Source organism: Vulpes lagopus, chromosome 23 (genome assembly GCF_018345385.1).
Source record: "Vulpes lagopus strain Blue_001 chromosome 23, ASM1834538v1, whole genome shotgun sequence".
NCBI classification, from domain to species: Eukaryota; Metazoa; Chordata; class Mammalia; order Carnivora; family Canidae; genus Vulpes; species Vulpes lagopus.
The window spans coordinates 50374428-50387426 of NC_054846.1; the positions used below are offsets into that span (position 1 = coordinate 50374428).

The 12999-nt window shown below is 45.9% G+C and overlaps 1 protein-coding gene across 1 annotated transcript; it reads right to left on the reverse strand.

Annotated features, from left to right (window-relative positions):
• Window positions 1-2318: 2318 nt before the first annotated feature.
• On the reverse strand, window positions 2319-12547 carry LOC121481292 (cytochrome P450 4A11-like). The gene is made up of 8 exons (XM_041738570.1): window positions 12387-12547; window positions 11881-12035; window positions 11327-11433; window positions 11045-11235; window positions 10816-10949; window positions 9052-9116; window positions 8835-8911; window positions 2319-6454 (listed from the first exon to the last, which is right to left on the reverse strand). Exons 1-8 carry the CDS (start codon window positions 12527-12529, stop codon window positions 6286-6288), a joined length of 1041 nt encoding a protein of 346 aa, XP_041594504.1. The 5' UTR covers window positions 12530-12547; the 3' UTR covers window positions 2319-6285.
• Between the last annotated feature and the right edge of the window lie 452 nt (window positions 12548-12999).

The window sequence follows — 12999 nt, forward strand, 5'->3', positions numbered from 1 at the left end:
GACGAAGGATACCAGAATACATAAAAAAACAATGACCCTAATATCCATGGATATGCTGCTTACAAGAGACTCATTTTAGACTCAAAGACACCTCCAGATCAAAAGTGAGGGAATGGAAAACCATTACCATGCTAATGGACATCAAAAAGAAGCAGGAGTAGCCATACTTATATCAGACAAACTAGATTTTAAACCAAAGAGGTTTAATAAGAGATGAAGAAGGGCACTATATCATAATAAAGGGGTCTATCCAACAAAAAATCCAATACTTGTGAATATTTATGTCCCCCACTTGGGAGCAGCCAAATATATAAATCAATTAATCACAAACTAAAGAAACTCAAGGATAAAGATACAATAAAAGTAGGAGATGACATGATGCTCTATGTAGAAAACTGGAAAGACTCCACCAAAATTTTACTAGAACTGGTATATGAATTAGGCAAAGTTGCAAGATATAAAATCAACGTACTTCTGTTCGTACCCCAGTTGCATTTCTATACACCAGTAATGAAGCTGCAGAAAGGGAAATCAAAGAATTTATCCATTTACAATTGCACCAAAAATTGTAAGATCCCTGGGAATAAACCTAACCAAAGAAGTAAAAGGTCCGTGCTGAAAACTATAGAACACTTATGAAAGAAATTGAAGAGGACACAAAGAAGTGGAGTGCGATCTCCATCAAAATACCACGAGAATTTTTCACATAGCTAGAACAAACAACACTAAAATTTGTATCGAATCAGAAAAGGCCAAAGTAATGTTGAAAAAGAGAGCAAAGCAGGGGGCATCGCAATCCCAGACTTCAAGCTGTATTACAAAGCTATAATCATCAACACAATAGGCACTGGCACAAAAACAGACACAGAGTCCAATGGAACAGAATAAAGAACCCAGAAATGAACCCACACAATATGGCCAACTAATCTTCGACAAAGATTAGTCGGAAAGAATATACAGTAGGAAAAAGACAATCTCATCAACAAATGGTGTTGCTATAACTGGACAGTGACATGCAGAAGAAAGAAACTGGACCACATTCTTACATCATACACAGAAAGAAATTCAAAATGGTTGAAAGACTTAAATGTAAGACAGGGAACCATCAAAATGTAGAAGAGAAAACAGGCAGCAACCTTTTGGACCTCAGACACAGCTACTTCTTTTTAGACATGCCTCCAGATGCAAGTATCTATTGGGACCTCATCAAGATCAGAAAGCTTCTGCACAGTACAGGACATGATCAACAAAACTAAAAGGCAACTGATGGAATGGGAGAAGTTATTACCAAATATCTTATCAGATAAAGGGCTACTATCCAAAGGAAGGGAAAAGAAATGTTGGGAAATATCAGGAAGGGAGACAGAACATAAAGACTCCTAACTCTGGGAAATGAACTAGGGGTGGTGGAAGGGGAGGAGGGCGGGGGGTGGAGGGGAATGGGTGACGGGCACTGAGGCGGACACTTGACGGGATGAGCACTGGGTGTTTCTCTGTATGTTGGTAAATTGAACACCAATAAAAATTAATTAAAAAAAACAAAATCTTATTTTACAAAACCAAATTATGTTTTTTTCTGGCAAAAAATAAAAAAAAACTTATCAAACTCAATACCCCAAAAACAAAACATCCAGAAGGCACGAGCAGACATTTCTCCAAAGAAGACATACGAATGACCAACAGACCATGAAAAAATTCTCAACATCATTCGGCGTCATCCACATCGAAGCAAATGGTGGGTATTGGTCATGTCTAATGGCTAATAATCCATTGTATATACAGACCCCATCCTCTTGATCTATTCATCCTTCGATGGACACCTAGGCTCCTTCCACAGTTTGGCTATACTGGACACGGCTGCTATAAACATCGGGGTGCAGGTGTTCTGGCATTTCACTGCATCTGTATCTTTGGGGTAAATCCCCAGCAGTGCAATTGTGGGTCGTAGGGCAGATCTATTTTCAACTTCTTGAGGAACCTCCACACAATTTTCCAGAGAGGCTGCACCAGTGGTTGTACCATTCCCACCAACAGTGCAAGAGGGTTCCCCTATCTCCACATCCTCTCCAACTGGCATGGTCAACATTGATTAACCAGTCAACATCTTTCCCATTCTTCTGGTATCCAGACAGCCCAACTAAAGAGCCGTTGAAGGTTTTAACAGGGCAACCTGTACCCTTATGCTTCTATAGCATGTGACATAGGGCTGTGCCGATTTGTGGCACCCGGTGCATTCTTACTGATTGACAAACAAATGGAGGAGAAAAACAGGATCACATTGGACCCATTGATCACCGTCTCCAAGGGACTCGGCTCAGTTTGAGTTGCCTCATTTAGAGGGAAATAGGTATTTTTATTCCTGGATGCTTCTTGGTACCATTAATGGGCCACAACACGTTCGTGTTCATATTTCTTAATTGTTTAGTTGTATTGATCTTCCCCATAGAATAAAGGGTAGGATCAGGTCTGTCTCATGACCTGAGACATCTAGACAATGTCCTGCACATAGTAGGTCCTCAAAACAGTCTAATTACATAACAGGGGCCTAACTGAGCATATTTCTACATTGCACGGCAAGCTGGTGTTGTCTCTCTCTCCTCTCTCTCTCTCTCTCTCAGGAAAACAGCTTTACAGGATAGAAAGACATCTCTCTGTGAGGGCAGGATAGATTGAGGGTTGATGACAGGAACCTGTAGAAGCAGGTTATCGAGCTCACGTAGGTGCAGGAAGAGGGTGGCTTGGGCTTAGAGTGGTAGCTCTGGGACTGGACAGGAGACAAAGACCATGACTGTCTAGGAGGGGCTGGAAGAGGAGAGGAGGACTTTCCGAGGATCTGCCTGGATAGCCCCTTCTCTCCTGGGCCCAGAGACTTAGGGCCTGGATGGTACAGTGGGCTACGGAGGGGCCTGGCATTCACTCACATTTCTGAGGCAGGAGACAGGGAGCCTGGACAAAGTTGGGTCCAGGGCCACCAGTTCCATTATGCCACCTAATCTGGTTTGGACTGTTCCTCGGCTTCCTGAACATCTGTGAGCCTGACTTCTCTAAATTTTGGTACAGCTGAGGGTGTCAACATTCCCAGGAGAGGTTAGGGCTTCGGGAGAGCAAGAGCTCAGGCACCATGTGGGAAGGAGTCCTGGGGCCTACAACTCGAGCTTGGGGAGCTGAGGTCCATGCGTGTCCTATCTATCCACCAGCCTCTTCTGGGAACCTCCCAGTCTGTGCATGACCTGATCATCTTTCCTCTACAAATCCCATGACACCAAGTGTGTTTAATTTCTTCCTCCCGTGGATTGCTGAGTGGGCACCGACTTACCTTGCCCGACACTTCCCAGACAATTGGTGCTGCCTGACCATGACCTTTCTCTGCCCTTTCCTTCCCTGCTGTGACCTCACTCAGTCAGGCATCCCATCAACTGCACTGCCTGGTCCCCTTGTCCCCTTTCTTAATTAAGCTGCTCAGTGAGAACACAGAGAGAACATAAGAAAGCTACTGGGTGGTCAGATTGGATCTTAGATTCATTGTATTTCTGGGTTTGTCCCGGTATTCTTTTTTTTTTTTTTCTGACCCTGGGAAAGCTTCTTTTCTAATTGTATTCTTTTTCTGGTCGAACTCTAAGATAAATTTTGATACCAATAATGGCTCTAAGAGAGGCAGAATGTTAATGAGTTCCCTGAATTGACTCTGGGTTTCTTGAATTGGTGGTTCAAGAGGATTAGTTGGAAAGACACTGATGCGTCTAACTGCCAAGTTAAAGAGGACCCTGGTAGCCTAGGACACTAAGCCTGATGTTGCAATACACAGGACATCACCAGTGATACTGGTAATCAGAGACTTGTTAGAGGGAAAGTTCTGGTCAGTATGTATTTGATGCCTTAAAACATTTTAGTCAAACTAAGGAGCATAAGAAGAGTGACTGGATATCCATGTTGTACTGGGGAGAGTGGGAAAAGGAAAGAGTAATGTGGAGGATTAAAATTCTCAGACCGAGGGTCACATGGGTGGCTCAGTGGGTGAGTGTCTGCCTTCAGTTCAGAGGGTGACCTTGGAGTCCCAGGATCCAGTCACACATCGGGCTTCCTGCATGGAGCCTGGTTCTCCCCTGTCTATGTCTCTGCCTCTCTCTTTGTGAGTCTTTCATGAATAAATAAAAATAATCTGAGAAAACCCCCAAGTCTCTGACCAAAGAAAGAAATCACTGATTCAAGCTTCTATGTTTGCATTGAAGATCATCCTGACATATAGCCACAGGCTTTAGGTAGGGCTCAGATTTATGAAACAAAGCCCAGGGATCATCCTGCCTGTGTATGAACTAAAAGGAAAATGAATTCCATAAGTTACAGCCTGTCATCCTTTACAATGAGAACACTGAGAAATGGAGCCTCACCATTGGAGTATGTCCACCATTGGACATATGGGAAGATCCCCATGGAGCCGGTGCCATCAAACCCCTCTATGCTACCAAGTCTTTGTAGTCAGTTGGGGATGGTATATCCATTACAGTTATGCATTCCAGATCCAGAGAAATAACCTCAGAGGAGGTTTGGGTATACAGCAGCAACGAGGTGGCAATAACTTACAGGGTTGAAGGAAGGCTCTCCAGGATGCTGTATATGCTTTAAAGCAATGTCCAATATATGGTGCTTTTCGTCCATAGCCAGGGTTCACCCATCCAGGATTCAGGGATGGAAATGGGAATGGCACCACTCATGATTACCTCTATCAATCTGATTACAAAAATTTGGGGGAATTTTTACTGCAACCTTATGCTCCATTGTCCTAGTGTTCTTACTTCCAACGGCAGGAGGGCTTCCACCAGGAGACACAAGAATGACTACATGAATAAACTTGCTGGCCACACTGGGCTCCTCATGGCTCTGAATCAGGAGGAATGACTGTACTAGACTGATCATGATTACCGATGGGGAAAGTGGCAGTTTCTAGGCAACAAAGGCAACAAAAACAAAAGAGTTACTTGGAGTGAAGAAAGTACTACAGCATCTCTTAGACCTACCATGCCCTGTCATTAAAGGGGAAAATGCCACAGGCCAGTTGAGGAAAGGTTGGTAATGACCCAGAACCTTCAAGAGTGAAGGTCTGGGTCATTGTACAAGGCAAAAAAACCCCCCCAAAACTGGCTGAGGTGCTTTTAGAGAGCAAATAAACTCTGAAATGGGTAATGGAATAAGGGTGTTTTCAATGCTAATGATGGCTATGTCACAGGTTAGAGAAATAGGGAGTGTAATGGTTTCTAGCATTTTCCCCTTATTTGTTATGAGTATGATTATGCATGCGTACATATGTGCATCAGATTTTTCCTTCCTTTTCTTATAACTTGCACATGTAAAAAGTGTTACATGTAAAACATAACATGTAAAGCTAGTAGTTACGTTTATGTCATAGCATTTAGGTTACAGCATTTGGGGGAGAAGAGAGAAGATCCACCAAAAACTTGTCCTTTGTTGTTGGGGAAAATGGACTACACAGTTTCAATCATAGGGAGCTGAGTTGGTAGAAGCATGACTTTATTTTACTTAGTTAGGGACGAAGTAAGGTGTAAGGGAATGTGTGAATGCCAAGTGGACCAAACGTGGACTGACATGTCTTGCTTTATGGGTGAACTTGGATTGGCTGGAGTACCCTTGTTTAATTAAACAAGTCTAGATGTTACACTAAAAATTTGATAGTTATGGTTAACATCTGACTCAGTTGAATTGAAGAAAAGTGTATTTCCATGATAAATGAGGACGCTTAGTCCCCTCATTGATAGCCCTAAGAGTGGATTCTGAGAAGGTAGAAAATGCAAGAGAAGACATTATCCCTTAGAGCATCTACATGCCTTCATTGCTACCCAGTGAGACTCATTTCAGATTTCTGATCTCCTTAAACACAAGATTATCAGTTCGTGCTCTTTGAAGGAACTAAGTTTGTGTAACTTGGTAAAGCAGCAAGAGAAAACATTATAGGAACAGACAAGTAGGCAGCAAGGAACAATGACAGGGAAACAACAGACAGCCTGAAGGACAGGCAAGAAATCACAATTTGCATCAACAGTCAGAGTGACACCTTGGTAGGAGAATGGTAACAGACAAACAAGAAGGAATCTTGGAAAAGGGTGAGACAGCGAAGCACAGTCTCACGTGCAAGAGCAGGAGAGCAGGAATGCTGGCAAGTGTGCAGACGGGAATCAGGATGTAAGCAGAAGCCAGCAGACAGGAGAGACTGACAGGAAGACAGAATGGCAGGCAGGAGGCCCTCGGGGCTCATCCTTGTCCCTACAAGGGTTAGAGGAGCTTCCTGAGATGCAGGTGGATCCCATTCTTGGACATCAACACAATTCTTGGAGTTGGAACAGGGATCCTGAAGGGATCTGGTGCCAGCTCAAAGCGGAGCAGGGTCAGGGCCACCGCCACCTTCAACTCGTTCATGGCAAAGTGCTGCCCGATGCAGTTCCTGGGTCAGGGAGGGAAAAGGAAGTGAGGAGTGGCCTCAAAGCCCCTGCCAGGAACAGTCCCGTCAGGGCCAGCCTGCATGGGCCCAGCCCTGATCCCTTTCCCTCAGGACACATGCACATCTCTACCCCAAGCCTTGCTTTGTTAACACTCTCCCCTTGACCTCTAACAAAAGCCTACACTCTTTCAGAATTAGCTCCTCCTCTTACCTCTGCTCTCAGCAGGCCTAAAACCCTGTTACAGGAGGGTCAACACGTTGAGCCTCAGAGCAAAATCAAGTGATCACTACAACAGTTAATCATTGGGTTCTTTGCTCTCTGCACCAGCCATTTCTAGTTTCACAATGTGGAGCCAGACCAGGGCACCAGAGGGTGGGCCACACTTCAGGTCCTAACCATATACCATGAGCACACAGGGACCCAGATCCTCATAGAAATGACAAGATGGAGTTGGGTAAGGAAGTCAGGATAGCCAACAGGGAAGCTTCCTGCAGGGGCAGAGCCTTAGGGATGCTCAAGCTGCTGCACCATCTGCCTTCCAGTTTGGGTCCAGACTCCTACCTTCCCCTCGGCCCCTCATTCAACCAGCTGCTGTCATCTCCAATTCTACTGCAGAAGAGTCCCTGCCTATCATCTCTCAGCTGCCACTTCACCTAGACTTCTCTGTCTCCTGCCTCTGGTCCCTCTCCTGATGGCCCACCCTCCCATACTCAGAACCTCCCATGTCTTCCATCACAGGTAAGCATGTCCACATGGTTCATCCTAGCAGCAAAGCCCTCTCTGGGTTGTTTGCACAGTCACCTGTCACCTGTCCAGCTGCTATACCAGTTCACTTACTGCTGAGATTATCCCAGAAAATGTCCTCCCTCCACCTCTGTCTGCCAAATGCCCAAGGCTAAGGGCAATGACAGTCTGCCCTCAGCTCCCCCTACGACCCCCCCACTGGCTGTGCCTCTTCAGTCCTGGACCCTGAATCACATGGTATTTTACTCAAGGACACGTCACTTTCACATACAGGAGTGCTGTGCCAGAAACACAGAACTTGCTACTGTGGGGTCAATTAGTAAATGAGTGAGGGAAAGAAAGAATGAATGGATGATGTGTCTTTTGAGTAGAGGCATCCATTTCTTGACTGCGAATTCCCTGAGGCAAGGACAGTATCCCACCTCATAGCATAGCCTTGGCACAGAGTCAGGCTTAATAATTAGTCTTAGACATTGCATGAGGTTTATTGAATTGAATAGGAAAGCAGAAAGGAATAAACAAAAGTCCCCATTAGTTCTGAGCTAGGAATTGAGCTGTCTACCCCTCTCCTGTCTCTACTGGCAGCCACATGACTTGCACCAATGTCTAGCAGGAAGGAATCAATCCCAGGGAGTTACCAAATCCTGGAGCCAGTATCTGGAGAATAGTTTGCTTAAATCCCATTTTAGAGAGTGGATTCACTTAGTTCGAAGGATTGAAAATTTTTGTATTTGCTAAAATGCATTTTACGAATAACTACTTAAAAAGTTTACAGAAGTTACTATTTGTAGGACAATTTCAGCAGCCCAGGAGGATTTCACTCAGGAGAATAGTCATGCACCTGAACAGGCCATTTCAAGTGTGCTTTCTATTTCATATGCCATTAACTTTCAAATGCCACCTCTCATGTACATATACAAAACCGTGGATTTTCTCTCAAAAGCCATTTAATGTCCTCATTTTACATACTTGCTCTTTGGATGATTGGACTCAAAGTGTAATATTCAGGTATGTAGAGCCCACATCATATGTAATGATTTCACAACTAAGAAAACTTGAAGCGTTCATGATCATTTCCATGCAGTCCAAAATTCTTTTGCATAGATGCAAAAATACTAGAGTCACAAGTTGAATACTTCTGAGGCCCTTAAGAGATCGCAGGAAATTTCCTCTGTAGGTTTAAATATTTCAGACGTGCAGGCAGCTGAGGTGGAAACACACGTCCCTAGGCATCGGTGCAGTGTGAGGGTTGAGTGGGAGAGGGGGGCTGGTTTAAGAATGTGTGCAAAAGAAATCTTTTCATTCCATCCTGACGTCTAATTGACAACAGTTAAAAACTACACGTGAGAATGTCCAATACTGTAAAGTCATCCTCATAAAGTGAAAAAATCTCAAGCCATTGAATAGCCACTGACACTGAATTGTGGCTGGAGACTGAGTGAGACAAATCGGTCAAGGTTTCCATAGCATGCAGTGATTACCAACTTTCTTTCATACACAGAGACACACACCTCTTTCCCAGCACATCAACATGTCAGGGCATATCTGCAACACCCATGGAAATGTAGGAAGTCTCAAACATCAGGATTGTCCCTAGTAAACAGCCCTCTCTTCCCATCCCAGGTACAAGTGCCTCACCTTGATCCTCCTGAGAAGGGCAGGAAAGCATGGCTGTGTCGAGAGGCATCTGGTGCAAAGCGGGAAGGGTCAAACACCTGCAGAAGAACCCCAGGGCCAGGATAGGTGTGGTCTAGCTTCTCCTTCCTCTCAACCTCAGGACACACCCAGAAATGGAATGGGAGGAAGGATTGACGTGCAGATATTCCCCCATTCCGTCCTACCAAGGCCATCATACCTCTGGGTTTGGCCACACCTTCGGGTTGTGGTGAAGAGCATAAAAGGAGAGCAAGACTATGAATCCTGTGGAGCAAAAGAGAGAAGAATGGTCATACCTGCTTCCAGGTCCAGGTCCTTGCCCACACCGCTTGGCAGCTGCTATGAGTCACTTCTCATCACTCTGAGGGGAATGATAGTGTAGCAGGAGAGGTGGGGCAGACATGGCACAGCACATGTGCCCAGATTAGTAGATACCCAGACCAGGGTGAGAAGCAGAAAGAACTGGAGGCATATGTAAGAGAGCAGCTCAAGGGACAACTCACATTTTCCAAGTACCACCCATGAGCCCTTGGGGAATATGCATTGACTAATCCATCTCACAACAACCCTCCAAGGAAGGCCCAATCCCCATTGTTCACCTGAGCACCTACGCCTCAGAGAGGCTGAGCAACTGCCTATGACCACCCAGCTGGGATGTGGCAGGGCTGGGATTCAGAGCCGAGGTGAGCTAAAAGGTAGACTAGACCATGGCAGGGACCTCAGATGTGGTCACCAGCTGCTCTCTCCATCAACCTGAGGGCTCCCTGGGAATGGGCCATCTGAAGAATGAGAGTCGGTTTCCTGATACGTTTGATGCACTCAACCCTGTAAGGTTGAAAGAAGAACTCTCCCTGCCCCAGGGCTCTCCCTCTTTAGCTATCAAATCTTGGGAATTAGAATTGTATGCTATTTCTGAATCCCCTTCCTGAAGCCAACATCTCTTGTAGAAAAGTTGCAATGTACTGAGTCTTCACGATTTTTATACAAAATGTTTCTGCATTTATTTGAGAGAGTGAGAGAGTGCATGACCATGGGTGTGTCAGAGGGAAAAGAAGACTCCTCACTCAGCAGGGAGCCCAATCCCAGGATCTCAGGATCATGACCTAAGCCAAGACATATACACCAATGCTGAGCCACTTATGGCCCCTGAGTCATTATTTTAACTGGCATGTATATAGTTTCTTGCATTTGTCATCAAGTTGTTGTCCTATAATTACATCAAATCTGGATGATATCCAAAAGGGGTATCAATGAAGACAGAAATCCTTCAGGAGTTGTGTTGCTGGAGTCAGGAATAGGATATATATATATAGCTTAAACTCACAAAATGTCAGTGCCATCGATGAGAATAATATAGCGTCATAAAATGATGATGGAACCTTGGAGATTGAATGTTTGTTGTGGAAGAGGATAGAAACTTAGGATTCAATTCCTTCTATGTCTAAGAATTGAGATACACTTTTCATGTTATGTGCAGAAAAAAAAACCAGATAGAGCATATTGTCTCTCGGTACAAAGGGGAACTCCCATTTATTTTATTTTTTAGTACTTTTTTTATTGAAGTTCGATTTGCCAACATATAGTATGACACTCAGTGCTCCTCCTCTCAAGTGCCCTTCTCAGTGCTCTTCACCCAGTCACCCCACCCAGCTGCCCACCTCCCCTTCCACTACCCCTTGTTTGTTTCCCAGTTATGAGTCTCTCATATTTTCTCTCCCTTTCTAATTCTTCCCTCCCATTTTCTTCCATTCCCCTATAATCTCTTTCACTATTTCTTATATAACTTTGAATGTGGCCTGATTCTGTGACAAGCATCCTATATCCCAACTACAACCTTGTTCCCACTTACTGTGGAAAAAAAATGGGGCCACAGAGCTTCAGAGCTGCCCCAGGACATGTGGATTTCAGACCTCCCATGTATCCCCACTAAGTGCTAACAGAGTGAGAGTAGTGAAGGCCATACCTTTGGGCAAGGAGCGTCCATCAGGGAAGGTGATGGGCTTGCTGAGCTCTCTGCCAACACCTGGAACTGGTGGATAGAGTCGCAATGCCTCCTTGATGCACATGGTGGTGTAGGGCATCTGGTCCAGATGCTCCCTAAGGAAATCTGCCTTGAAGTGCGGGATAGGCCCTGGCAACCAGGGTGTCCTCTAGTTGAGGATGGAGGGCCCTCCTGTCTCATGACCACTCACCAGGTGATGGAGGCACCATCTCCCAGAAGGCTCTGGATCTCCTCCCGGCATCTCTGCTGATGCTCACGGTGTGTGGCCAGAGCATAGAGGATCCAGGAGATGCCACTGGCTGTGGTGTCATGCCCCTCAAACATGAACGTGTCCACTTCTGCACGGAGGTCCTTGTCAGACAAGCCCCTCCCATTCTCCATCTGGGAAGACCCAGAGACAGGGGAGACTTTGAGTTTGCACCCTTGCTCCCCACCTGTGGGCAAATGCTCAGGCCTCCCCAGCCACACTCACTTTGGCAAAGAGGAGGATGTCCAGGAAGTCCAAGTGCCTCTTGTTCTTGACCTTCTCCAGCTCTCCCTCGTCCTGTAGCTGAGCCTTCCTCAGCTTGATCACTCGGTCTGCCCAGTGTTCCCAGGCAGAGTTGAGAGCTCTGAGTTCCCAGGCATATAGCCAGCCACATAGCCCACCTGCCCTCTGTGCCCCATTCATGGTGTGAGGGGGTTCAGGAGGAGTTTGGTAATGGGTGTGCATGCCAGAGTGAGAGCTCTAGCATCAGGTATTTTCATGTCAGCCCTCCCTTCAACAGCACAGCCCAAAGAGACTCTGCTTGTATGTGGCTGGCGGCGGGGGGGGGGGGCTCATTTAACCTTCACCCATGTTGTGACACATGTAACTTCCTGCAAACACTGTGGGCCCTAACAGGTGCACCGGGGGAAAATCCAAGTGGGTTTGTCCCAGTTTATGGAGGGGCACTGAGGGGCAGGCCTCTGCCTGAGGGGTCAGAGCCCATCCCTTGGGGTAGGGCCTAATGAAGGAGGGGAGGTGCCCAGAGGGCAGAGTCCAACCTGTGTGTTGATGGGCAAGCTGGCAGGCTTTGTGGTTCCTGCGGCCTTCAGAGGTCAGCCAGTAGAAGATGTCTTTCTGGTAGAAAACATTCCTCACCCGGGCAAACACCAGGTTGTTCATATCTCGAATGGCCTGAATGTAGGCCTGGGAGTTCCTGAAGGGTGATGGTGCAGAAGGGATTAGGTGGAGGGAGGCATCTGAATTGGAGTGGAGTGGGGCTGTGGGTGGAGGTTTTCTCAGGAATTGGTGCAGGTGACCCTAAGCATCTGACATTTCTGTCTTATGCCCCAGAGACCAAGGCATTTATGAGGGACTTGGGCAGCCAGGCTTCTCCCTGAGTCAGGAATCAGGGTCAGTGCCTAATGCAGGTTTGGTAGGGCTGAATTTGACTGTGTCAGACTGGGGTTCACTGCAGAATGTTGCTTTTTGGGTTGCTCGAACTGCCTCCCGATGAGTCCACACCATTTGGCAGAAATAGGACCCTGCCGCTATGCATTTCACTGACCTGTCTGCCTGGTGGTTGCCCTGGTAGCTGAAGGCACACTTCATAATGGTGTCCAAGGTCATCAAGGAGACGTGTTCAAAGATCTCCAGATGTGAGTCCTGGGTGAGGAGTTCCTCCCACTTGTCCTGTGTAGAGGGACACATTGATCCTTCTCTATTCCTCTGGAAGGTCCAGGGTCACGAGGCTAGGCTCTCTCTCTATGCTTCACCCCAGATTCTGATGTCGTATCCTCACTTTCTGAGCAGTTTTGTTTCATCGATTTAGGACCATAGAGCGAATATTTGTGATATGTTGAGTATTTTCTCAGAAACTGTTGTTATTTTATTTAGAATGAACTCTTGAGGCTGACTTCAGGATAAGGTATGGTGAAAATCATCTTTTAGCCAACTGGTAAACATTGTTGCTCAGGAGATAAAGGGGGAATCTTTTCTGCCCTGGGACTGACCTACATAGAGAAATATAAGGTCTCAATTTAGGGGACAAGTGTCCTGGGCAAAAAAATATTAAGGTGCCAGTACACAGGTTCCTATTAAAGGAGTATTTGGGATGTCAATTCCTCTTGTTCAGCTAATGTCAGCTGAGTACAGTGAGTGAGCAATAGGGTCATGCTCAG

What these genes read in the sequence shown, in the direction of transcription:
- LOC121481292 (XM_041738570.1), bottom strand. Translation starts at nt 12,529, where the DNA reads ATGTGTCCCTCTACACAGGACAAGTGGGAGGAACTCCTCACCCAGGAC. An exon ending in TGGACGCTCCTTGCCCAAAG is followed by an intron (nt 9,117 to 10,815) that starts GTATGGCCTTCA and finishes TTTGCTCCACAG; the next exon opens with GATTCATAGTCTTGCTCTCC. An exon ending in CCCTTCTCAGGAGGATCAAG is followed by an intron (nt 6,455 to 8,834) that starts GTGAGGCACTTG and finishes TCCCTGACCCAG; the next exon opens with GAACTGCATCGGGCAGCACT.